Here is a 27,691-nt window from a genome sequence, read left to right as displayed (position 1 = left end):
TTATTAAATAAATTATTCCTATTTAAAGCTAAATACTTACCGGACTAACGACGAATGAAGGTTCCTTTAATGGACGTCATCCAAGATGGCGTCCCTCGAATTCCGATTGGCTGATAGTATTCTATCAGCCAATCGGAATTAAGGTAGGAAAATCTGATTGGCTGATTCAATCAGCCAATCAGATTCAAGTTCAATCCGATTGGCTGTTCCGATCAGCCAATAGAATGCGAGCTCAATCTGATTGGCTGATTGGATGCGAATGCGAGCTCAGTCTGATTGGATCAGCCAATCGGATTGAACTTCAATCTGATTGGCTGATTCAATCAGCCAATCAGATTTTTCCTACCTTAATTCCGATTGGCTGATAGAATCCTATCAGCCAATCGGAATTCGAGGGACGCCATCTTGGATGACGTCCCTTAAAGGAACCTTCATTCGTCGTTAGTCTGTCGGTGAAGAAGGGTGGCTCCGCGTCGGCTGCTTGAAGATGGTCCCGCTCCGCGCCAGATGGAAGAAGATAGAAGATGCCGCCTGGATGAAGATGTCTGCCGGTCCGGATGTCCTCTTCTGCCCGGATAGGATGAAGACTTTGGACCCTCTGGAGGAGCTCTTCTTGCCGGATAGGATGAAGACTTCGAACCCTCTTCTGGACGGATCGGTGATACCCGGCGTGGTGAAGACAAGGTAGGGAGATCTTCAGGGGCTTAGTGTTAGGTTTATTTAAGGGGGGTTTGGGTTAGATTAGGGGTATGTGGGGGGGGGGTATTGTATGTTTTTTTTTACAGGCAAAAGAGCTGTTTACTTTGGGGCATGCCCCGCAAAAGGCCCTTTTAAGGGCTGGTAAGGTAAAAGAGCTTTACAATTTTTATTTTAGAATAGGGTAGGGCATTTTTTTATTTTGGGGGGCTTTGTTATTTTTTTAGGGGGCTTAGAGTAGGTGTAATTAGTTTAAAATTCTTGTAATCTTTTTATTTTTTGTAATTTAGTGGGGGGGGGTTGTAATTTAGTGGGGGGGGGGGTTGTAATTTAGTGTAGTTGATATAATTGTAAATAATTGTAGATAGTTTATTAAATGTATTTATTGATAGTGTAGTGTTAGGTTTAATTGTAACTTAGGTTAGGATTTATTTTACAGGTAATTTTGTAATTATTTTAACTAGGTAACTATTAAATAGTTATTAACTATTTAATAGCTATTGTACCTGGTTAAAATAAATACAAAGTTGCCTGTAAAATAAATATTAATCCTAAAATAGCTACAATATAATTATTATTTATATTGTAGCTATATTAGGGTTTATTTTACAGGTAAGTATTTAGCTTTAAATAGGAATAATTTATTTAATAATATTTATTTTATTTCTTTAGATTTAAATTATATTTAACTTAGGGGGGTGTTAGGGTTAGGGTTAGACTTAGCTTTAGGGGTTAATACATTTATTATAGTAGCGGCGAGGTCCGGTCGGCAGATTAGGGGTTAATACTTGAAGTTAGGTGTCTGCGATGTTAGGGAGGGCAGATTAGGGGTTAACACTATTTATTATAGGGTTTTTTAGGCGGGAGTGAGGCGGATTAGGGGTTAATAACTTTATTATAGTAGCGGTGAGGTCCGGTCGGCAGATTAGGGGTTAATAATTGTAGGTAGGTGGCGGCGACGTTGGGGGCGGCAGATTAGGGGTTAATAAATATAATATAGGGGTCGGCGGTGTTAGGGGCAGCAGATTAGGGGTACATAGGGATAACGTAGGTTGCGGCAGTGTACGGAGCGGCAGATTAGGGGTTAAAAATAATATGCAGGGGGCAGCAGATTAGGGGTTAATAAGTGTAAGCTTAGGGGTGTTTAGACTCGGGGTACATGTTAGGGTGTTAGGTGCAGACTTAGGAAGTGTTTCCCCATAGGAAACAATGGGGCTGCGTTAGGAGCTGAACGCTGCTTTTTTGCAGGTGTTAGGTTTTTTTCCAGCTCAAACTGCCCCATTGTTTCCTATGGGGGAATCGTGCACAAGCACGTTTTTGAAGCTGGCCGCGTCCGTAAGCACCGCTGGTATTTAGAGTTGAAGTGGCGGTAAATTATGCTATACGCTCCCTTTTTGGAGCCTAACGCAGCCCTTCAGAGAACTCTAAATACCAGAGGTATTTAAAAGGTGCGGGGGGGAAAATACACGCGTAGCTAACGCACCCTTTTGGCCGCAGAACTCTAAATCTAACCGATAGTGTTTTAGCATTTCTGGTGACCAAAGATTAAATAAAAATGCAGCTGTCTTACATCTATTAGGTGAGGATGATTTGTTAGTAGTTGCTTTCATTCTCTGAAATTAAATATCTTATTTGGAAGGAGGCCAGGTCCTTTGTGGTAAATTTTATTCATGGATAACTGCAGTGTAAACACCAACTTCATTTTGGAAGTATTCTCTCCAGATTTTTAATCAGCTAATTATCCAGTGGAATTTAGGAAAAGCAATAGCCCAGAAACTTGCAGACTCTGGTTCAATTCCCAGCATGTGACATGCTGTACATGCATGTTTGGAGCTTAAAATGATATGAAACCCATTTTGTACCCCTCTCAGCCTCTCAGAGTGGTCCAAGACATGCCATCTCTTTTTCCTCAGTCCCCGTCTCCTAAGCTTTTACAAGCAGTACCCTGCGGCTCAACACAGTCGTTTGGGGTGGGTTACCTTCCAGTGGACATTTAGCACAGCCTTTATTGGCGGTTTCTGCTGCACTGACTGCCTTTTTCTGTTTCAAGCAATGGAAAATGAAAGGTTATACATGTTTCCTCAGATACAGGACTCAGTAAGCCTTTAGAGCCTACATTAGTCAGTCTATCCTAACATCTGGGGATGAGCCCACTTCAGTAACTTCTGAAAGTGTATTGTCTGATTTTGACCCCGCTGAGGAAAGGCCAGCAGAACCTGCTCAAAGAGGTTTTATCGTCTCCTAAAACAGGGTTTATGATGTTGGAACCAGAACCCCTGAGGTTTTTCCTGTCCCTGTTAGCAGGGCGAACATTTTTTCTAAGGAATGGGAGAAGCTTGGAATCCATTTTCTCAATCTTCTAACTTTGGGAGGATGTTTCCAGTGCCTGTTCAAAACTGGAATTGTGGAGTACCATGCCCAAGGTGGATGGACTCAGCGTACTACTATCCTTCTTAAGGACAGTACCTCCTTTAGAGACCCCATGGTCATACAGAGGACGAGGTACCTAAGGAGATATTTTCTTCGGATAGGTCTTCTCTTTCAACCTGCTGCAAACATGTGTAACTCCTTGTTGGATATGGTCCTAGTTGAGATTTCTCTAGAGGACATTCCGGATAGGATTAAGGCCTTCAGGACGGCCATTTCCTTATTTGTGAATTATGCAGATTTTCATCTTTTCGCTAAGTTGTCAGTTTTCGCGGCTCTTTCTTGAAGACCTCTCTGGCTGTTGGTCCGAGTAGGGATCTATTCATTATTAATCTATCTCCTCAGTGTCTGGGGGGAAGGGTGCGTTCAGCTCTTTTGTAGTTGCGCTTAAGACCTAACTTCCATTGGAATGGTTGTTCCAGTGCCCCCTCCCGAAAGTGGGGCCTTGGATTTTATTCAACCCAATTTGTGTTTCCCAAAGAGGAGGAACCATTTCATCCCATTCTAAACTTAAAGTGTCTCAATAGGTTCCTGAAGGTTCCGTCCTTTAGATGGAGTGTATCCGATCCATTCTTCCATTAATCAGGAGGGTCAATTCTTGACCACGATCGATCTGAAGATTGCATACCTTCATATTCTGATCCTCATTGATAACTTTCAGTTCCTTTGTGTTTCCTTTCTGGACAATCTTTTCCAGTTTGTAGCACAGCCCTTTGGTCTTGCTCTGCACCAAGGATCTTCACAAAGGTCATAGGGACTCTTCTAGCATAGGCCAGAATGCAAGGAATCGGAGTGGCACATTTCCTGGACGTTATATTGGTTCAGCTCCATCTTTTCCGTTAGCAGGAGCTTTCACAGATTCTCTTCTTTGTTTCCTTTGGGACCTTGGGTTGAAGATAAATCTGGGTAAGAGCTAGCTGGTTTCCAACTCCTGAGTGTGTTATCTGGGAGCGATTATCGATTCGTCAGTGATGCAATTTTCCATTACGGAAATCTCAGTTCTATGCTTGTCCCTCAGCGGCTTAATACATGGAGGTAGTGAGCTCATGCTAACTACCATGGATATTATTAATTTTGCTCGCTCCCTCTGCGACCTCTATAACTATGTATACTCAGGCTGTATCAGCGTACATTTCGATCTACCTCTGGGCATCTTCCTGGACTACTAGACGAGGGACTCTCTCTCTTAGTGGCCCTGTCTGTATCTCCTGCCTTAAGGCACGTGCCTTTTGAGTCCATCCTGGGAGATTGTGACTATGGATGCCAGTCTTCATGGCTGGGGAGCGTTCTGGGGTCCCCTGAAGGATCAGGGATTCTGGTCGCTGGAGGAGTCCTTCCCTTCCAATGAATATTCTAGAAGTGAGTGCCGTTTTCGATGCTCTGATGGCATGGCCTCAGCTTAGTTCTATCCGTTTTAGCAGTCGGACAACTTTTCTTCTGTGGCATATATCATTCTCCAAGGGGGAATGAAAAGTTCCCTGGCATTGAGAGGGATGTCTCGTATAATTCAGTGAGCGGAGTCTCACAATTATTGCCAATTCTCATCCTGGAGGTAGAAAATTGGGAAGCAGATTTCTTGAGCAGACAGTCCTTCCACCCCAGGGAATGGACTACCGTCCCTGAGGTGTTCTCCAAGTTACCTCTCAGGTGGGGGGTTCCAGAGATAGACCTCATGGCCTCTCGTCTCAATACCGAGCTGCCATGATCGTGGGATCCTCAAGCAGTGTTGGTGGACGAGTTAGCAGTTCCATGGAAATTCTTTCTTATTTGTCTGTTTCCTCCGTTTTACGCTCCTTCCTAGGGTAATCAATCAGGAACGAGCCTCTGTGATTCAGATTGCTCCAGCATGGTCCTCAGGACCTGGTTTAGGGATTTAGTAAGGATGTCCTCCTCTGTGGCGATTGCCTCTTGGGACGGACCTTCTGCTTCTGGGTCCGTTCCTTTACCATATTCTAGGTTCTCTGAGGTTGACTGCGTGGAGACCGAACACATAGTGCTGTCCAAAGGAGGTCTTTCTGCATGGGTCATTGATACCCCGATCCAGGTTTATAAACCGATTCTCGTCATATCTACCACAAGGTGTGGCATATCTTATCTGGCTTGGTGTGTGGATCAAGGTTTCCCTTGGCACAGGGTGAGGGTTCCTTGGATTCTGTTTTTTCTCCGGGATAGTTTGGAGAAAGGTTTGTCAGCTTGTTCTCTCAAGGATCAGATCTCTGCTCTCTCTGTGTTACTGCACAAGAAGCTAGCTAATTTTCCTGATGTGCAGTCCTTTGTTCAGGCTCTGTTTAAAGTCAGCCCTGTGTTTACATTTTGTTGCTCCTCATTGGAGCCACCTTAATTTTGTTCTTCATGTAATGCAACAGGCTCAGTTTGAGCCTATGGAGCCGATTTATTAACAGTTGGACGAACATGATCCGCTGTAGCAGATCATGTCCGCCCGACATCGCTGAATGCCGACATCATACGCTGTCTGCATTTAACATTGCACAAGCAGTTTTGGTGAACTGCTTGTGCAATGACGCACCCTGCCCCTGAAGGCTCGCGCGGAAACAGGGGCATTCAGGGCCCTTAATAAATCGGCCCCATTGCATTCTGTTGACCTTAAACTTTTCTCTTGGAAAGATTTATTTTTGTTGGCTATTGCTTCTACTCGCAGAGATTTCTGAATCTGCCTTACAGTGTGATCCTCTTATTCCGTTTTGTATGCGGATAAGGCTGTTTTTATGAACTAAGTTAGGTTTTCTTACTACATTTGTCTCTGATTGCCATATAAATTTAGAGATTGTAGTGCCTTCCTTTTGCCCCGATCCTTCCTCTTAGTAGGAACGTTTGCTACACAATCTGGATGTAGTGAGTTTGCCTGCCTTATTTTCCCTCCCTGTTCATTCTGTGTCCTCTCTAGCTTTGGTATTGGATTCCCAACAGAAATGAATGAATTTGGGGACTCTACCTGTCCACAAACCCACCCTATTAATTTTAAGTCTGCGTGTCTCTTTATCTTCTGTCTCTTTATCTTCTGGCACCTCTATACCCCTGGTGTTTCTCCTGCTTTTCCTTTTTTTCCTCGGCTGAATGACTGGGGGAGTAGGGGAAGTGGGAGGGATATTTATAAGCTTTGGCTGGGGTGTTTTTTTCTCCTGATGGCCAGGTGTTGAATTCCCAACCGTAATGAATGAATTTGTGGATTCTCCCTGCCAGGAAAGAAAATAATTTATCAGGTAAGCATCACATTTTGTTTTTCTGTAACATGTCACATTTTGTTAACTAATGCTATGTTATTTTTTCAGACCTTTGGGAGAGTGAGCAGAGACAATGGCTCTCGATTCATCTTCCCAGAGTCAGAACTATGACTATGACTCAATGCAGCCGTATTTCTACTTTGAGGAGGAACAGCAGCAGCACAGCAGATTACAGCCTCCGGCCCCCAGTGAAGAGATCTGGAAGAAGTTTGAGCTCTTTACCACCCCACCAGTTTCTCCCAGTCACAGGTCCAGTCTTTCCAGCCTGGTTTTATCCTCTGAAGACCAGTTAGAGATGGTCACTGAGTTTCTTGGAGGGGATATGGTGAATCCAAGCTTTATACATGAGCCTGATGATGAGACCTCTGCCAATTCCATAATTATACAGGATTGTATGTGGAGTGGCTTCTCTGCAGCAGCCAAGTCGGAGAAAGTGGTCTCTGAAAAGCTGCCATCTTACCAGCTATCCAGGAAGGAGGGCTCCTTGTCTTCACACAACCAGCCTCAGCAGCAGATCCTGCAGAAGACTCACTCTGGCCATGAGAGTCCAGTAAGGTCCAGTCATAGCCACCTGCAGGACCTTAGTTCTGGCTGTATTGATCCATCTGTGGGTTTTCCATGTCCAGTCAGTGCAACAATCTCAAAAGCCAACCCAACCCACCTGGTCAAAGATTTAACCATGGACACTCCACCCATCAGAAGTGACAGCAATAGCAGTACTCCACCCATCAGCAGTGACCGCAATAGCAGTACTCCACCCATCAGCACTGACTGCAATAGCAGTACTCCACCAGTCAGCAGTGACCGCAATAGCAGTACTCCACCCGTCAGCAGTGACTGCAATAGCAGTACTCCACCCGTCAGCAGTGACTGCAATAGCAGTACTCCACCCGTCAGCAGTGACTGCAATAGCAGTACTCCACCCGTCAGCAGTGACTGCAATAGCAGTACTCCACCCGTCAGCAGTGACCGCAATAGCAGTACTCCACCCGTCAGCAGTGACTGCAATAGCAGTACTCCACCCGTCAGCAGTGACTGCAATAGCAGTACTCCACCCATCAGCAGTGACCGCAATAGCAGTACTCCACCCGTCAGCAGTGACCGCAATAGCAGTACTCCACCCATCAGCAGTGACTGCAATAGCAGTACTCCACCCATCAGCAGTGACCGCAATAGCAGTACTCCACCCGTCAGCAGTGACCGCAATAGCAGTACTCCACCCATCAGCAGTGACCGCAATAGCAGTACTCCACCCGTCAGCAGTGACTGCAATAGCAGTACTCCACCCATCAGCAGTGACCGCAATAGCAGTACTCCACCCGTCAGCAGTGACCGCAATAGCAGTACTCCACCCATCAGCAGTGACCGCAATAGCAGTACTCCACCCATCAGCAGTGACCGCAATAGCAGTACTCCACTCATCAGCAGTGACATCAATAGCAGTACTCCACCCATCAGCAGTAGCAGTACTCCACCCATCAGTGACATCAATAGCAGTACTCCATTCATCAGCAGTGACCGCAATAGCAGTACTCTACCCATCAGCAGTGACCGCAATAGCAGTACTCCACCCATCAGCAGTGACCGCAATAGCAGTACTCCACCCATCAGCAGTGACATCAATAGCAGTACTCCACCCATCAGCAGTGACCGCAATAGCAGTACTCCACCCATCAGCAGTGACCGCAATAGCAGTACTCCACCCATTAGCAGTGACCGCAATAGCAGTACTCCACCCATCAGCAGTAACATCAATAGCAGTACTCCACCCATCAGCAGTGACCGCAATAGCAGTACTCCACCCATCAGCAGTGACTGCAATAGCAGTACTACACCCATCAGCAGTGACATCAATAGCAGTACTCCACCCATCAGCAGTGACCGCAATAGCAGTACTCCACCTATCAGCAGTGACATCAATAGCAGTACTCCACCCATCAGCAGTGACCACAATAGCAGTACTCCACCCATCATCAGTGACCGCAATAGCAGTACTCCATCCATCAGCAGTGACCGCAATAGCAGTACTCCACCCATCAGCAGTAACATCAATAGCAGTACTCCACCCATCAGCAGTAGCAGTACTCCACCCATCAGCAGTAACATCAATAGCAGTACTCCACCCATCAGCAGTAACATCAATAGCAGTACTCCACCCATCAGCAGTGACTCCGGTGAGTACTTCTGAGAATCACTCGTGGTTGTCTTGTTAGAGCTAACAGTTATGTGCAAGAGCGAAAAGGGGTTTGAGCGCGTCAGGTTTATTGCTCATTCGTAAACATGAATGAGTGAGCAATTTAAGATAGAATAATTACTGCAACCTGGTACCGCTCTCGTTAACTGTTTCACAAAACAAAAAAGTGTCACAAACCATATGAAAAATAAATTACAACGTACATTTACATTTATAATAACACTGTCTAATAAAAATGATTTAAAACAATATACTACAAAAAAGTTATAATGGCTCAAAGATATGAGGTCTCGGGAATTAGAAAAAAAAGGCTGCACATAAATAAACATTGCTAAATACGTATTTGTATGTGTATTTCTTTTGTATTTCTTTTTTAAGACACAATGAGTCCATGGATCATCATAATTACTAATGGGATATTCACCTCCTGGTCAGCAGGAGGAGGCAAAGAGCACCACAGCAGAGCTGTTAAATAGCTCCTCCTGTCCCTCCCACTCCAGTCATTCTCTTGGCCTACGTTAGTGATAGGAAGTGGCAAAGTGAGGTGTTAGATTAGATTCTTCAATCAAGAGTTTATTATTTTTAAAGTAGTGCCAGAGTCTGCTACTTTATTCTAGGGTGTAGCCGTAGTCCATATCAGTCTCTACAGTAGAGCTTTTGGTGGCTTTAGAGCAATGGGAACTTGTGGGACATAATTCTCACTGCGCCTCCCATACATTTATGCTGCCCTTATCCTGATAGCCTAAGCACATTTAACTCAGGCTTAATTTATTCCACAGGGCTATGGGAGGGAAAAGACCTCCTAAACTTGCTGAGCTGCCCTGCTCGGGCAGATTTTAAAGGTAAGTGCCAACTTTTTATTCTGGGTCTGGGAACCTCAGAGGAAGTGGAGCACTTGATTGAGATATATCTCTTTTATAAGGACGTTAACCTCCTAGTATTATATAGGGTAGGGGATCCTACGACAGCACAGTTTTTTTGGCAGGCACTGGGGCTAAAGAGATTTAATGTGGAAGGAATCAATCACTTGGGACACTGTAATAATGGTCTCAGAAAATAGTGTTTGGGTCACTCTTTTGGGCTCTGGAGCTACCTGACATGCGGTAGCATACTCGTTTCCAATTTTTCACATTGAGTACTAATGTTTGGGTCACTCTTTTGGGCTCTGGAGCTGCCTGAGATGCGGTGGCATGCTCCTCCCCAATTTGTCACTTTGTGTGCTAGTGTTTGGGTCGCTCTTTTGGGCTCTGGAACTGTCTGACATGCGGTGGCATGCTCATCCCCAGTTTGTCACATTGCGTACTGGTTGATCTAGCTCCCGGTGACCTATCTATAAAATATTAATGGTGACCGGGAGTCTGATTGCTGTGACGCCCACGATGGGCGGAGTTGCTTTTGGTGCCGTTTTTTGGCTTGCATTTCCTCTATCCCTGGGCACAGTCAATAAGGGTGCCGGGAGATGGAGTGTTGTCACGCCCACGAGGGGCGGAGCTATGTCGGGACTGTGTTGGATTGCGCTCTTCACCTCCATTATTATATCGGAGGGCAGAGCATCTAACACAGCCTTTTAGTGTATTTAGTGTTGTTATTTCTTCAAAGCACTATGAAATGTACAGTGTCAGACTTGTTATGTATATTGTTTATCTATGGAACAATAAACAGTTTGAAATGCATTCTCTGAGGTGCTAAATGAGTCTTATGACATTTATACTTTGGGCAGATGGGCTCCTCAGCACAATTTCTGAGGTTTTTCAGTAGGTCCTGCAATTTTGTTTACTACTCTGTTTCAATCCTGCATGCATAAAGAAAGAGTGTCAGTTTGAAATTTAAAGAGACAGTAACGTTTTTTTTTATCTGTCAATTTTATTAAAAGAACTTCAGTTGTTTGTTTATTTCATCCTTTGTGACTTAGGATGGAACAAAGGCACACAAAAAATAATGCTCCTTCTAAGGCAATGGCTGTTTAGGAGCCGGTTGACATTGGTCAATCTATGCCACAAATTTCTCCTATAGTGTCCCACAACATTTTATGGCCCACATGCAGTGCCCTGCGCTTCCTTTCACACTCCATGGAGTTGCGATGCATTATATGTTTTTCTCAAGAGGTAGAACACATTTCTAGAGAAAATTGATTTATTCAGTAGATCAAAATCTCCGGTGGCTTGGTGGGTAAGCAAGCAACCTACCAGATGTAGGGCTAGCAGTTTGAATCCAGCCGCTGTTGCCAGGTTTTATCCGAATGGTTCCTCGTTACTGAAGGAGGAAGATACTTCAGGATTATCTGAGAGGGAATTATCAGACTCAGATGAATAATATCTTTATTCAATCCTGAGATTGTTTTTCTCTCAGTTTTATTTGTAGTTTGTACACCTCCATTTGTTACTTTGGGAGGTTTTAGCTGCCTGAACGACACTACTGGTGTAACCTACCTAAACATCCAGTAGGTTCTAAGGCCACATTCCCTATATTTTAAAGGGATGTTTCCCATAGCCGACTCTGCTAAAGAGTAGTTTCCAGCTTAGCTAAGAAAACTACTAAACCCTTAGAGGATAGTTGGGAAAGGGATGTATACCAGGGCTTACAATGGCATCCAGCTGGGTACTTTGTTACCATCACTAGTGCAACAGCATATGGTTTGATGCGTTGTCTGATGTTCCTAAGTCAGAGACTCCCCTGGATAAAATCCTGGATAGGAAGAAAGTTTTCAACTTGGCTATTTCCTTTATTTCAAATTCTTGCTTTCAAGTTATTAAACAGGGAGCATAGGTTTCTCTGTTACATATCACAGAGCATTATGGTTAGAGCCTTGTTCTACGGAATGCTCTAAGTATAAGTTTTTAGTGATTCCTTACAAGGGGAAGACCTTGTTGGGACCTGGCTTGAGGGAATTAATCTCTTGAAATTCAGAGAATAAAAAAAAAAAAAGATCTAGATGGTCTGCTGTTGACTCAAAGACAGCATGGTGGATATGCCCCGATCCGGGTTCGTATATTTTGTATGGGGCAGACGTTTCGCTCAAGCTTGAGTTCAAGATGTTCAGAATTCCTGGACAATAGAAAGTAGTGTCCCAGGGATACAATTAGAGTTCAATAATTTTCCTCCCAGAGGCAGGTTTTCTGCTTTTAAGATTATCTGCAGATTGCACAAAGGGTGAGGCGTTCTTACTTTACGTAGGAGACCTCTCAGACCTGGGAATGATTGTTCCTGTTCCAATGCAGGTACAGGGTCTGGGTTTCGTATCCCAATCGGGTTGTGGTTCCCACAAAAGAGGATACTTGCAGACCACTTTTGAGAATCTTACGAGTCTAATCAAGATTTTATGTATTCTGTCCTTCAAGATGGAAGCTATTCGTTCGTTTTTTTTTCCCTTGATCCATGAGGGTCAATTTATGACAACAGTGGGGACAGATAGCTCAGCATGCTAGGGCATTGGGGATGAGCTCTGTAGCAACCCAAGGGTTGCAGTTTCGATCCCTGGTGAGGTCCGCTCAGCCTTTCCTCCTTTCAAGGTCTATAATATGAGCAGCGCCTTGAGACCCTTTCGGGTGATTAGTAGCGCTTTTCAAGTACCCAATACATTTAAACATTGACTTTAAGTTTGGGACGTGTGCCATTCATAAGAATCGTCTCAGTTCTAAGGTTTGCCTTCGGTCTTGCAACAGCTCTCAGAATTTTCAGGCTCTGGGATCGCTGTTGGCGGTGCTTTGGTTTCGGGGCATTGCAGATCCCTTCTGTTGTAGCTTAGGGGATAGCATGCCGAATTCAGACTTGCAAGGTTGCAGGTTCAAATCCATGTTTTTTTGGAGCCCTATATGGAAGACATCCTAGTCCAGGCACCATCCTTACAGCAAGTAAGATTTCACACGATCATGGTGTTATCCTTCCCGCGATTTCACGGGTGGAAGGTATATTTGGAAAAGTGTTCCTCAGTCCTATGCACAAGGGTAACTTCTGGGAAATTTAATGGATTACATTTCAATTAAGTTTTTTTCTGAAAGGATATCAGAAAATCAGAAATTATCGATAATTATCTTATCATTCAGTCCACTCCTCGGACTTCTGTGGCTCAGTGTGTGGAGTTAATCGAGCTGATAGTGGCGGAAATCCTCATCCCGTTTGCTCGGTCCCATCTCAGACCCCTGCAGTTAAGCATGCTCAGGCAATGTATCGGAGATTATACCGATTTGTCTCCTCAAATACTTCTGAAGGGCTCTCTAAGGGCTTAGGGGGGGGTTTGGACTCAACCAGAGTCTGTTTTTCATAGAGACATCTGGAGCTGAGAGCGATCTTCAATGTATTGGATCTCATGTCATTTTGACAGAATGCCAAGCTCCCGAGATATGGGTCAAGGTCCAGGGATCCCCAGATGGAACTGATAGATGTTCTGGCGGTTCCTTGATCCTTCAGCCTTGCATACCTATTTCCTCCGTTTGCGCTTCTTCCTCGGTTCATTGCTCGGATCAAGCAGGAGAGGGCATCGGTGAACCTCATTGCTCCTGCTTGGCCTCGCAGGATTTGGTATGCAGATCTGGTGGACATCTTTGCCACCTTGGAGACTTCCGTTGAGAAAAGACCTTTTAATTCAAGGGCCTTTCACCAAAATCTAGTTTCTCTGAAGCTGACTGCTTGGAGATTGAACGCTTAATTTTATCCAAGCAAGGTTTTTCTGTCTCGGTCATAGAGACCATGATTCAGGCTAGCAAGCCTGTAACTAGAAAGATTTACCATAAGATATGGCGTCATTTTCTCTTAGGATTCCTAGGATTTTGTCTTTTCTCCAAGAAGGTTTGGAGAAAGGTTTATCGACTAGTTCCCTAAAGGGTCAAATCTCTGCATTATCCTTTTTGTTTCACAAACGTCTGTCAGATGTTCCGGATGTACAATCATTTTGTCAGGCTTTGGTCAGGATCCGGCCTGTGTTCAATCCATTAACTCCTCCAAGGAGTCTGAATTTAGTTCTTAAACTTCTTCAAGGGGCTCCATTTGAGCCTATGCATTTCTTATATATTACGTTGTTATCTTGGAAAGTTTTATTTCTTGTTGCTATTTCTTATGCTTGTAGAGAGTCAGAGCTCTCGGCATTGCAGTATGAGTCTTCTTACCTTATTTTCCATTCAGATAAGGTAGTTTTATGTACTACATTAGGATTTCTTCCTACGGTTACTTCTGATCGGAACATTAATCAGAAGATTGTTGTTCCTTCCTTGTGTCCTAATCCTTCTTCTCAGAAGTAACAAATCTGTACAATCTGGACGTGGTCCGTGCCTTAAAGTTTTCTCCTGCAGGCGTCTAAGGATTTTCGTCAGTCTTTTCTTGTGGTTTTCCCAGGAAAACGTAAGGGACTGAAAGCTACGACTACTTCTCTTTGTTTTTGACTGAAGAGTATATCCAGTGAGGTAGCTCAGTTGATTACATGCCCTGACTACAAAAGCCTGTCCAAAGGTCCCGGCTGGGCCGACTCAGCTCTTCATCCTTCCAAGGTTGATAAAACGAGTGCCATTACTGGTCCGCAGTCTCCAGAGAGAGTTACGGCTCATTCCATAAGGTCTGTTGCTTCCTCATGGCCATTCACAAAGGAAGTTTCTGTGGAACAGGTTTGCAAGGAGGCAACTTGGTCCTCTCTTTTCACTCTTTTCAAAGTTCTTTAAAATTGATACTTTTATTTTGGCTGAGACCGCTTTTGAGAGAAAGGTTCTTCAAGCAGTGGTGCCTTTCGTTTAGGTTACCTGTCTTGTCCCTCCCGTATCATCTGTGTACTCTAGCTTGGGTATTGAATCCCATTAGTAATTATGATGATCCGTGGACTCATCGTGTCTTAAAAAAGAAAAGAAAATTTATGCTTACCTGATAAATTTATTTCTTTTTTGACACGATGAGTCCACGGCCCGCCCTGTTCTTTTAGACAGGTTGTGGGTTATTGTAAACTTCAGACACCTCTGCACCTTGGCTTTTCCTTTCTCTTCCTAACTTCGGTTGAATGCCTGAAGTGGGAGGGAAGGGAGGAGCTATTTAACAGCTCTGCTGGGGTGCTCTTTGCCTCCTCCTGCTGACCAGGAGGTGAATATCCCATTAGTAATTATGATGATCCATGGACTCATCGTGTCAAAAAAGAAATACATTTATCAGGTAAGCATAAATTTTCTTTTATATGTTTGTATATATGTGTACATATAATATATTTATGTGTGTATACAGTATATGTATTTACAGTCATAAATACATATATAAAAACATTAATATATATTTACACACACATATATATATATAAGTGCTAGGGCTGCAACTAACGATTATTTCCATAATCGATTTTTATTTGACTAATCGGATAAAAAAAACAATCAATAATTTTTTCCTGTATTTAAAATAAAATATTCAAACTTAGTGTTACAAATATAAAACTTCAGACTAAAACTTTACATTAACACAACTGTTTGTTCAATTTGTAAGCAGCAGAGCACATTTTTATAATTAAGCAAAACAAAACCACAAACTTTTTTTAAAAGAGGTAGAACTTTTTATTGTTTATAACATTCTGTTATTCATTTTTTTGGAAACTTTGCATTGAAATGCAAAAATGTTAACATGTCTACATGCTTCTGGCTGTGGCTGAATCTTTTTTTGCAAGCTATTTTGCCTGTAGCAGAGAAGAGACGCTTAGATGGTGTTGAGGTGCCTGAGATATATAAGTAGAGTTTTGCAAAGGTGGGATATTTATCTTTGTGAGCTTGAAATGCCGTGTTTCAGACTCGCCAGAAACACAAGTTATGAAGCAGCGGTCTAAAGACCGCTGTTCCATAACCCTGTCCGCCTGCTCTGAGCAGGCGGACAGGAATCGTCGGAAATTAACTCGATCGAGTACGATCGGGTTGATTGACACCCCCCTGCTGGCGGCCGATTGGCCGCGAGTCAGCAGGGGGTGGCGTTGCACCAGCAGCTCTTGTGAGATGCTGGTGTAATGTTAAATGCAGAGAGCGTATTGCTCTCCGCATTTAGCGAGGGTTTGCGGACCTGATCCGCACTGTCAGATCAGGTCCGCAAGACCTATGATAAATAGAGGCCTATGTATCAATAACAGGACAAAGCCTTGCACATTTATCTATACAGCATGCAATCAGCTAATAGTGCACATCACTTCAAATAACTCCCATCAATCTAGGCGTAAATAACAAGCTCGGCACTATATCATGCGAAGCCTAGTCCCAAATCACTTGATTAATATAAACAATCCGTATGATGACTCCTACTGTCTGTGGGTTGCGCATAAGCCAGGAGTAGTTGTAAACTTTAAAAAAACTTATACTGCCTGGAAGAAAGGGAAAAGTAAACATCTGTTGACGTCCTTTAGGCTAAGAACATAACTATAAACTAAAATACCATGTGCAGGAGCTTATTGGAGTGAAGCAGATGGTGCTGTGCACAGACCAACTAATCGCAAACCAACTAATCGATTATGAGATTCGTTGACAACTATTTTCATAATCGATTATATTGATTAGTTGTTGCAGCTCTAATAAGTGCATTATATCCCTTTGCCAATAAAGGGACAGTCAACACAAAAGTTGTTATTGTATAAAAAGATAGATAACGCCTTTACTACCCATTGGTTATATTAATATACTTTATAACATTTAAACCTCTACATTCTGCCTATTTCTAAGTCCCTAAACACAGCCCCATGATCACATGCTTTTGTATTAGCTTTTCACAACAGGAGATTGCTAGTTCATGTGAGCATATAGATAACATTGTGCTGACGCCAGTGGATAAAAACACAGCACTAATTGGCTTAAATGCAAGTCAATAGATAAAGTTATGTGATCAGGGGGCTGTCAGAAGATGCTTAGATACAAGGTAATCACAGAGGTAAAGAGGGTATTAATATAACAGTGTTTTCTGTGCAAAACCGGGGAATGAGTAATAAAGGGATTATCTAGATTTTAAAACAATAAAAAATTGAGTTGACTGTCCCTTTAAGCAGATACAAATATGATAAAACATATTAAATAAAGATTTTAACAATGTATTTACTGTAAATATTTGACATTAGCTAATGTGAATAGGCTATGTTGTATGCGTGATGGGTGTTTGTTTTTCCAACAATTTTTTTTTCCATCGACTTCTATGGGGAATGCGAAAATGCGATGGAGTTTGTGCGATCTCTGGTGTTAGACTTTTTTCTCTATTGATCTCTATGGGGGAATACATGCACGCGCACGCAAAAACTCAAGTTAGGTTTTTCGCACTATTCGTGTTTATGCTAGCGCAAAATTATTATTTTTTTAAAACTTTAAAACTTGTAATACAACCTGACAAGCGCAAAAATTAAAATCCTAGCTGAGTTTTCGCTTACACAAAAAAAAAAAGTGTCACTTATAATCTAGCCCTTGGTGTATGAAATGCCCTTTCAGCTGTACAGACATGAATTTGTCACATTCAGTTCCTTAAACGCTCGGCTGCTAGTTTCATACAGCAGTAATGAATTATTTTCATGCTTTCTAAGACTATGGCCTCTAGTTATCAAAGTCTGGCGGACCTGATCCGACAGTGCGGATCAAGTCTGCCAGACTTCGCTGAATACGGCGAGCAATACGCTCGCCGTATTCAGCATTTCACCAGCAGCTCACAAGAGCTGCTGGTGCAACGCCGCCCCCTGCTGACTCACGGCCAATCGGCCGCCAGCAGGGGGGTGTCAATCAACCCGATCGTACTAGATCGGGTTGATTTGCGTCGATGTCTGTCCGCCTGCACAGAGCAGGCGGACAGGTTACGGAGCAGCGGTCTTTGTGACCGCTGCTTCATAACTGTTGTTTCTGGCGAGCCCCATAATATCTATATATACAGTATATATCTATATGTGTTTACATGTGTATTTACAGACATAAATACATATGTGTGTGTATATATATATATATATATATATATAGTAGCAAGTGGTGAAGGATCCAAACGGATGGGTTCCGTATCCAGCAAAAACTTCACACAGCAGGAATTTTTAATCCGTTTAATGTGTAAATAACCAAACGTTTCAGCCCTCACATGGGCTTTTGTCAATGGTAAACCTAAGCCAGGACAGACATAACACATACAGCTACCCTCCACCCTTAAATACCCACCTCCTTTAAGTCATAGCCAATCAGGACGCCCGAGTGGTAAACACCCACAAGTAATGAGCAACTGCAAACAGCTGCAGAGACAAGATGCATCACCTGGAAACGGGTCAGCCGGCTCCACCCCAAGCATGTCATGCATAAACAAATGAGACAACGAGCAAAGCGCATCACTGAGTAATGCAAGCAAACACGGGAGATGTGAGCGGTACCACAAGCGGCGAATACTGACAGGGGCCAACATGACAGCAACCATAAGCACCCAAAACAATAACAGTGTAAATAAGGAGAACATAGTTACAGGGGCTCAATTAAACCAATTAATATAAATCTAGAAGCGCGGGTAGCACCCTCTATACTCAGAGGTATCAAGGTGACAGACCCACAAAAATAGATGACACCCCAGCATATCAAAAACGATATATGCAAGAACATAGTGTGTATTACTTAATACATATCAACTATGCAAAGGGACCAATACCGGCCACATTGTTAGAAGGGGAGTAAGAAAAAGACACATCATATAACAAACAGACACAGATAAAAAAATTCATCTGGTCTTATAGCAGCAGCCAAAGTCAATGTTTTTGTTTAGTCCACAGGGGGTAACCGTGTCAAGGTTGAATATCCAACGTGCTTCCAGTTGTAGTAGTCTCTGTCCTCTGTCACCCCCCTGTTAGAGCGGGGTACATGATCAATCTGGATGGTGCGAAGTGATGCAATTGGGTGTCCAGCATTTAGAAAATGACGTGCCACCGGCTGGTCCGAACGTCCCTTGTCAAGAAAAACAGAGAAACTGAAAAGCAGAGGGGCGCTTACGTTCCTGGGTTAAGTCTGTGAGCTGTAAAAAAGCCGGTTGCTCTGTTGAGCAGGAAGTAGATCCACTGTAATAGCGTGTTGCAGGTGTCAGTGATAGTCTGCTTCCTGTGTCACTGTAGTGATGAGCGCTGCCTGAGACAAAGGGGGGTGTATTCTCCAAACACCTCCAGCAGGTAGTAGTCTGTGAAAAGAAAGCAAAGACAGGCGCAGCCCAATTCAAGTGTAGTATTCTTTAATTCAGTGTAAGTGCACACATACAAATGGCTACTTACAAGAGGCACAAATAAAATCTGCATATAAAGGTATCTTTACATCCAAACTGTGTTATGATATAACATACAGCTATGAAACAAACTCTACGCGTTTCGTCTGAGGACGCCCAGACTTTCTCAAGAGATGAAAAATTAGAAGTGTTGCAAGCATGGTGCCTACCGGCTTTATAAAAGGGACCATTAATTGCATGATTAGTTACCAGCCAGTCAGAGTGTGGTGATACTGATTGGCAGGTGAGCTTGTTAAAGCTTTGCATTATTGTACATAAAGTTCAGTCACTTGGCATTTAGAGGTATACTCCCAGGGAGATGTAGCAGCCCCAAAGGACTAGGAAAAAGTTAGTGTAGAAAAACAGAGAAACTGAAAAGCAGAGGGGCGCTTACGTTCCTGGGTTAAGTCTGTGAGCTGTAAAAAAGCCGGTTGCTCTGTTGAGCAGGAAGTAGATCCACTGTAATAGCGTGTTGCAGGTGTCCACTGTAATAGCGTGTTGCAACACTTCTAATTTTTCATCTCTTGAGAAAGTCTGGGCGTCCTCAGACGAAACGCGTAGAGTTTGTTTCATAGCTGTATGTTATATCATAACACAGTTTGGATGTAAAGATACCTTTATATGCAGATTTTATTTGTGCCTCTTGTAAGTAGCCATTTGTATGTGTGCACTTACACTGAATTAAAGAATACTACACTTGAATTGGGCTGCGCCTGTCTTTGCTTTCTAGTCCCTTGTCAAGAGCCTGCCTTATAGCAGACTTATGGTTAGCAAATCTTTCCCTGAAGGATGTCACGTCTTTCCAATATAATACATGGAGCACGGACAGATAAAGGCGTAAATGACAAAGTCAGACGTACATGTTAGCCTGTGGTTAATCTTAAACCGCTTATTGGTGTGAGGGTGTTGGAATGAATTCCCAATGATGAGGCTATTGCATGTCACACAGTTGCCACACCTGTAACATCCCGGCTTACCCTTGGGTAGCCAACCTTGTCTTGCATAACAATGCACTGGATCATTAAGTACTAGCAAATCTCGTAAATTGCTAGCCCTCTTATACACCATCCGTGGTGTTGGAGCATCTGGAAATGGTAGACTGGAATCCTTGGACAGCATCAGCCAATTTTTCTTGATGGTGGCACTCATTAATTCAGACCCAGGAGTATAAGTGGTGAGGAAATTCAACTGATCACGGGTCTCAGTAGTAGTCTTTCTGGCGATCACTGCATCCTGTGTCCATTCGCTGGCTTTCTGACGTTGTTGTTCAATCAGAGACAACGGATACCCCCGTTTGAGAAATCTTTGGGACATCTCTTCAAGTTGTGATACTTTGCGTGTGTCATCCGTATTATTGCGAACCACCCACAGGAGCTGCGAGGAACTCACCCCATCTTTTTGAAACCTAGGATGAAAGCTGCTGTAATGGAGTATGGAGTTCCTATCAGTCTCTTTCTTGTATAGGGTAGTATGTAGTGTATTTACACCCTCCGTCTCACTTTAAAAATCTCCAAGTCAAGGAAATGTATGCAGTCAGTGCTTTGTTCCATTTTGAACCGAATAGTCGAGTCAAGTTTATTGAGATCATTCACCCAATCAGACAGAGAGTCAGGAGTACTACTCCAGATCAAAAACACATCGTCTATATACTGACGGTAAAATTTAAGTGGCAACTGTTTCGGCAAAATGTATTGATGCTCGTACATAGCCATGTAAATGTTGGCGTAGGATGGGGCCATATTAGACCCCATCGCCGTGCCCATGGTTTGAAGATAGTAAGACTCTTCAAAACGAAAAAAGTTTTTTCCAAACAAAATTCTATGAGATGTAGTAAGAACTCAATAGGGGGGCCCACATAGTGGGTGTTGTTAATGAGGGCTTGTCTAATCATGGCTATCCCATGTGCATGGGGAATGACCGTATACAAGCTCACTACGTCCATGGTTACCAAAATGTCAGTGGGGTTAATACCATCAATGTTTCTCAACAAGTTGATCAATTCAAATGAATCTTTAAGGTGCGCTTGGGTATTCTGAACCACAGGCTGTAAATAGAAATATACAAATTCAGCCAACGGCTGTAACAATGACCGTAAAAGGGTCTCACCAGCACCAAAAATGCTACTACACAAGCTCCTAGTTGCAAGATCTCTCAACCAGATCTCAAATAGGAAACAATATTTGGCTATGAGGAGCGCTTAAACAACCCCCAGAGGGGTTCTTAGCTAAAGGTAGAGTCAGCAGGAAAACTAAAAATGGAGATAGGAAATGACTTATATATAAAAACAATAGGTTTATTCAGACTCCTAAACATACAATGTTCTAAATCCTAACTTACAATGGTACATACAACCTAAAATCTTTAAAACTTCTAAAAATTCCCTTTAAGTAAAATAGTATATAAAACAGAATATAAAACTTATTGTTTTTATATATGTCATTTCCTATCTCCATTTTTAGTTTTCCTGCTGACTCTACCTTTAGCTAAGAGCTCCACATAGCTGTAACAATGACCCCCCTTGCCGACACAATTGGTCTGCCAATTCGGGGGGTTATCCAATGACTTGTGGATATTGGGAAGTAAGTACAGGATCAGGCAGATCGGGTAATCCACAGTAAGGTAACCTTGTGCGTCCTCATCAATGACACTAGCCTGATAGGCCAAATTAAGAAATTCATCAATTTCTTTTTTGTACATTCAGGTGGGATTCATGTGAAGTTTACGGTAGGTAGTGGTATCAAGTAATTGTCTCATAGCCTCAATTTTATATTGGGAGTAATCCAAAATTACGGTGGCTCCTCCCTTGTCCGCAGGCCTAATCACTATACCACTGTCAGTCGACAGAGACTTAATAGCTAGCCTTTCAGCTTTAGTCAGATTGTCCCTATAACGTCGTAGGGACTGGTGTAGCTCTGAGATGGAGGAAGTACAGATGTGGTGAAATGTTTTAATAGATGAGTGTGTATTGGGAGGTTCAAAGGTGCTTGCAGCCTTAAAAGGTGTATGTGCATACTCACCTTTATCCTTAAAGAAATCTCTAAGTTTAAGTTGTCTTTGAAAATGTCCCATATCCACACACAAATCAAATAAATCACACTTGGGGGTAGGTACAAAGGATAAGCCTTTGTTGAGTACACTAATATTGTCAGTAGTGAGAGGGCGTGAGCTGAGGTTATACACTATTGTTTTGTTTTCTTTTGATTCTTTCTTTTGGTTAATATGTGTGTATGTGTGTGTGTATGTAAGTGTGTGTGTGTTAATATGTGTGTATGTGTGTGTGTGTTAATGTGTGTGTATACGTGTGTGTGTGTTAGTGTGTGTGTAATAATATGTGTGTGTATTAATATGTGTGTGTGTTAATATGTGTTTGTTAATATATGTGTGTGTGTATGTTTGTGTGTGTTAATATGTGTGTGTGTGTGTGTGTATGTATGTGTGCATTAATATGTGTATCTATGTGTGTGTGTGTATATGTGTGTGTGTTTGTATGTGTGTGTATGTATGTGTCATGAGCGCTTCCGTTCATCGCCGTGTCGCCGCGGCTCCCGGAACTCCTCTGTGTCTCTGACGTCATGTTGCTTAGCAACATGACGCTTTCTCTCACACCCCTCTGATGACGGTTACGCTCCTGCCCTTTAAATCTCGGCGGGAGATCTGAATCTGGGCCCGTTTGTTTGTTTCCCTGGATTGTGAGTACCATATCAGTTTTATTCTTCTGTGTACCGACTTCTGCCTGCCTGACCAAGCCTCTTGCCTAATCCCTACTTGCTGATATTTGGACATTGACTTCTGCCTGCCTGACCTTGCCTGTAGCTATTACCCTTTTGCTGACACTTGGATGCCGACTTCTGCTTGCCTGACCCTGTCTTTTGCCTATACCTTTTGCTGATATTTGGATGCCGACTTCTGCCTGCCTGACCTTGCTTTGGCCTTTACCTTTAAACCTATTCTTTGTTAAACAAGACCTGCTTAAAGGGACATTTTACTTTTACAAGCTGCAAAAGAGAACTTTGCCTTTCTGTTTGTTATACACCTGCTTAAAAGGGACATTTACTTTTACAAGCTGCAAAAGAGAACTTTGCCTTTCTGTTTGTTATACACCTGCTTAAAAGGGACATTTACTTTTACAAGCTGCAAAAGAGAACTTTGCCTTTCTGTTTGTTATAAACCTGCTTAAAGGGACATTATACTTTTACAAGCTGCAAAAGAGAACTTTGCCTTTCTGTTTGTTATACACCTGCTTAAAAGGGACATTTACTTTTACAAGCTGCAAAAGAGAACTTTGCCTTTCTGTTTGTTATAAACCTGCTTAAAGGGACATTATACTTTTACAAGCTGCAAAAGAGAACTTTTCCTTTGTTTTACAAGCCTGCTAAAGAGGACCTTTTTCAGAAGCTTCAAAGTAAGAGCATTTCCTTTTTGTTCTTTGTACTACTTAAAGGGACGTTTTATCCTTTGTGGCTTTCCTGCATTCTGGAACAATATTCATTTTTGTTATCTTCTAATCTGCTTCCTGAGTGGGTCACGTCCTGGATATTTCTCAGTGTGCTAGCGTGTGCTTTCAATTCACGCTAGCAGTTGGGTTACATCCCGGATTGATTCCAGAGCGGCTGACATTACAAACGGGCCATAAAAATGGACCCCACTGAATTATCTATGGCCGTGGCTCACCAGGGACAGCTCTTGGGTTCTCATGCCACTCACTTGCAGTCTCTGGACACTAAACTTGATCAAATTACTGCTCTATTACAAAATTTGGTTGCTACCGCACCTCCCAATCCTAATCCCAATCCAAATCCGATTGAGGCATTACCTCCTCCGATTCCTAACAATCAGTCTCAGGTACAACTAAGTCCCAGGATTCCTCTTCCGGATAAATATGATGGGAATCCTGAAGAATGTAGAGGCTTTTTGAATCAATGCCGTCTTCATTTCCGAAATAGCCCTACTCTCTTTGCTACTGCCTCTTCTAGAATCACGTTTCTTATTTCCTTAATGAAAGGAAAAGCCTTGGCTTGGGTGTCACCTTTGCTAGAAAAGAATGATCCTATACTGTTGGATGTTGATACATTTCTATCTACATTCTCAAACGTATTCGATAAACCTGGAAGGTCATCCGCTGCTGAAGCAACTCTCCTGGATTTACGTCAAGGAAATCAACCAGTCTCTCAATATGCAATTGAGTTCCGCACCCTTGCCTCTGAAACCACTTGGAATCAGGGAGCACTCAGAGCCGCTTTCCGTAAAGGACTTTCTGAGCGTCTCAAGGATGAATTGGTGTATCGTGAACTTCCAGAGTCCTTAGAAGCCTTAATAAATCTCTGTATCTGTCTCGACGCCAGGTTTCGTGAACGCCAACAAGAAAAGGATAGAACACAGAGGACTGCCACTCGAACTCCTTTTCGTTTAGCTCCTCGTTTTTCTAGTCCAGTCACTCCAGCCTCTCCTACTACTGATCAGGCTGAACCCATGGAAGTAGGAAGTATAAAATTAACTGAGACTGAACGCTTAAGAAGACGGACTCTTGGCTTATGTCTGTACTGTGGCCTTAAAGGACATTTATTAAGGGATTGTCCTACTAGGCCAGTAAAAGCCAGGGCTTAACTCTAGTCCAGGGAACTGAGTTAAGCCAAAATAGTGGTCATTCCCTATACAAGAAACTCTTTGTTCCAGTAACTCTTCTAATTGGACAAAAGAAGATCTATACCCAAGCCCTAATTGATTCTGGTGCTGGAGGTGTGTTCATTGACTCTACATTTGTTTCTACTCATTCTATACCCTTACTAAAGAAGGAGTATTCCATTTCAGTCTCTACGGTCAGTGGAGATCCTTTGGGTTCTGGATACATTCAGTTTTCTACTCAACCCTTAATCCTCACCGTAGGAATACTTCATTCTGAGACAATTTGTTTCGATGTCATTCCCACTCCGCAATTTCCCATTATCTTGGGATTACCCTGGCTCCAGATTCACAATCCCATTTTTTCTTGGACTTTCGGTGAACTCACTTCCTGGGGATCTACATGCCAGACTAAATGTCTTCAAGAGATTACTAAGTTACCACTCACTATTGCTCTCACAGTTGAAACTCCGGAATCCTTACCTATGCATTACCATGACTTTGTGGATGTCTTCTCCAAAAAAGAAGCGGAACGTCTTCCTCCTCATCGCCCTTTTGATTGTCCCATTGACCTCCTTCCTGGGGCTGCCTATCCTCGAGGCAAAACATATCCACTTTCTAAACCAGAAAACATGGCTCTGGAAGAATATATAAAAGACAATCTGGCTAGAGGATTTATTCGACCCTCCTCTTCCCCTGTAGGGGCTGGTTTCTTTTTTGTGGGAAAAAAGGATGGCGGATTAAGACCCTGTATTGATTATCGTGGATTGAATCAGATTACCATCAAGAACAGTTATCCTCTGCCCCTTATTCCTGAACTTTTTACTTATCTTCAGGGAGCCACCATTTTCACCAAACTCGACCTACGTGGTGCATACAACTTGATCCGTATACGCAAAGGAGATGAGTGGAAGACTGCCTTTAACACTCGATTTGGGCATTATGAATATTTGGTCATGCCCTTTGGGCTATGCAATGCTCCGGCGGTTTTCCAGCATTTTGTAAATGAGATCTTTCGTGATTTTTTGAATATTTTTGTTATCATATACCTGGACGACATCTTAATTTTTTCTCAGAACCACCAAGATCATGTGCACCACGTCAAGAAAGTACTTCAACGTCTAAGAGAATTCCATCTGTTTGCTAAACTGGAGAAATGTTCTTTCCATCAAAAAATCATACCCTTTCTGGGTTATGTAATATCGGCATCTGGATTCGAAATGGACCCTACTAAACTTTCTGCCATTTTGGATTGGCCTAGACCTGATTCTTTGAAGGCTTTACAACGTTTCCTAGGCTTCGCCAATTATTACAGAAAGTTCATCAAGAATTTTGCTACTATTACTTCTCCTCTTACTTCTCTCACAAGAAAAGGACAAAACTGTAAAGTATGGCCGTCTGAGGCTATAGAAGCTTTTGAATCTCTCAAAGAAGCTTTTTCCTCAGCTCCTATCCTTCGTCATCCAAATCCTGAGTTTCAATTTATTCTGGAGGTGGATGCTTCCTCTGTTGCTGCTGGAGCGGTTCTGTCTCAACGAATACCAGAGACTGGAAGGATTCATCCTGTTGCTTTTTTCTCTAAAAAATTCACTCCTTCCGAATTTAACTATGACGTAGGGAATAAAGAGTTGCTTGCCATCAAGATGGCATTGGATGAATGGAGACATTGGCTGGAAGGTACTTCTTTGCCATTTACTATACTTACTGATCATAAGAACCTTCTGTATCTCCAAACAGCCAAACGACTAAATTCCAGGCAAGCACGCTGGTCCTTATTCTTCTCTCGGTTTCACTATAATTTGTCTTACATACCTGGTTCAAAAAATATTAAAGCAGACGCACTTTCCAGACAATTTCAAGATACCCCAGTTCCTGAGTCTGGTACCATTCTCCAACCTCATGAAGTCATTGCCCAGTTAACAACTTCTTGGTTACAAGAATTACAGTCCGCTCAAGAGCGTCTTCCTTTGTCCTGTAAACCTCCCAATGGTTTACTCTTTGTTCCTGAACGCCTTCGTTCCAAGATTTTATTTTGGGCTCATGATAGTCCCCTTTCTGGACATCCTGGCATCAGTATTACCACTCGAAACCTCAAACAACATGTCTGGTGGCCTACACTCTCTCAAGATGTGAAGGATTACGTCTCAGTATGCACACAATGTGCCATGAACAAAACTCCACGCCAACTTCCTTCAGGATTACTCCAACCATTGCCTATACCTCACCAGCCTTGGACTCATGTATCCATGGACTTTATTACCGATCTTCCCTTGTCCACTGGGAACAATACTATCTGGGTGGTGGTCGACAGGTTCACTAAGACGGCTCATTTTGTACCCTTGCCAGGATTACCATCTGCCAAAAGACTCTCTGAACTTTTTATTCTACATATTGTAAGAATCCATGGATTTCCTCTTGATATTGTTTCAGATAGAGGGGTACAATTCGTTTCTCGATTTTGGAGGTCACTTTGTAAACATTTTGGTACTACTATATCTCTCTCTACTTCTCACCACCCACAATCGAATGGTCAGACTGAAAGAGTAAACCAGTGTCTTGAAACATATCTTAGACATTATGTGGATCATTATCATTCTAACTGGACTTCTTACCTTCCTTTGGCTGAATTGGCCCATAATGCCCGGTACAATTCCTCCCTTCAGACTTCTCCTTTTCATGCAGCTTACGGATATCAGCCTAGGACGTTCCCTTTGCATACTTCCTCCACAGTGAATCCTGCTTCTGATCTTACAGCCCGAAGATTAACTCGACATTGGCAGAAGATACATCGTATTCTTTCTGTAACTTCTAGACGTTACAAGTTCTTTTCGGATCTTCGACGGAAAAAGGCTCCCAAATATCGCCCTGGTGATAAAGTTTGGATTTCCTCTCGATTTCTTCGCCTGAAACAACCTTCTAACAAATTGGGACCACGATATGTGGGTCCTTTCCGAATAATGGGTCAGGTATGTTCCACTGCTTATCGGGTAGCTTTACCCAAGTCTCTCAAAGTCCATCCGGTATTCCATGTTTCTCTTTTAAAACCTGTGATGATTAACAGGTATTCTAAGCCTTTTTCTAAACCTCCACCGTTATTGGTGCATGGACATCCTGAGTTTGAGATCAGCCATATTCTAGATTCCAAATTGCGGGGCAAGAAATTGTATTATCTCATTCATTGGAAGGGTTATCCAGTCACGGAACGTTCTTGGGAACCTGCTCATCAAGTAAATGCTCCAATATTGGTCAAGACCTTCCACAAGACTCATCCTGATAGACCTGGTCCTGTCCCCCGGAGGGGCCCTTGAGGAGGGGGTGCTGTCAT

General features: G+C 42.8%; 1 protein-coding gene across 1 annotated transcript in view; it reads left to right on the top strand.

The window, feature by feature from the left end:
• Nucleotides 1-6,438: 6,438 nt before the first annotated feature.
• Nucleotides 6,439-27,691, top strand: part of LOC128666712 (transcriptional regulator Myc-A-like) — a 34,932-nt gene continuing 13,679 nt past the window's right edge. The window contains exon 1 of the mRNA XM_053721454.1: nucleotides 6,439-7,114. Within this exon, the coding sequence (XP_053577429.1) occupies nucleotides 6,439-7,114 (676 nt within the window). The remainder of the gene's footprint in view (nucleotides 7,115-27,691) is intronic.

Source organism: Bombina bombina, chromosome 7 (assembly GCF_027579735.1).
Source record: "Bombina bombina isolate aBomBom1 chromosome 7, aBomBom1.pri, whole genome shotgun sequence".
Taxonomy (NCBI): domain Eukaryota; kingdom Metazoa; phylum Chordata; class Amphibia; order Anura; family Bombinatoridae; genus Bombina; species Bombina bombina.
The sequence above is the reverse complement of the archived record's forward strand: the minus strand, read 5'-3'. Positions and strand labels throughout refer to the sequence as shown.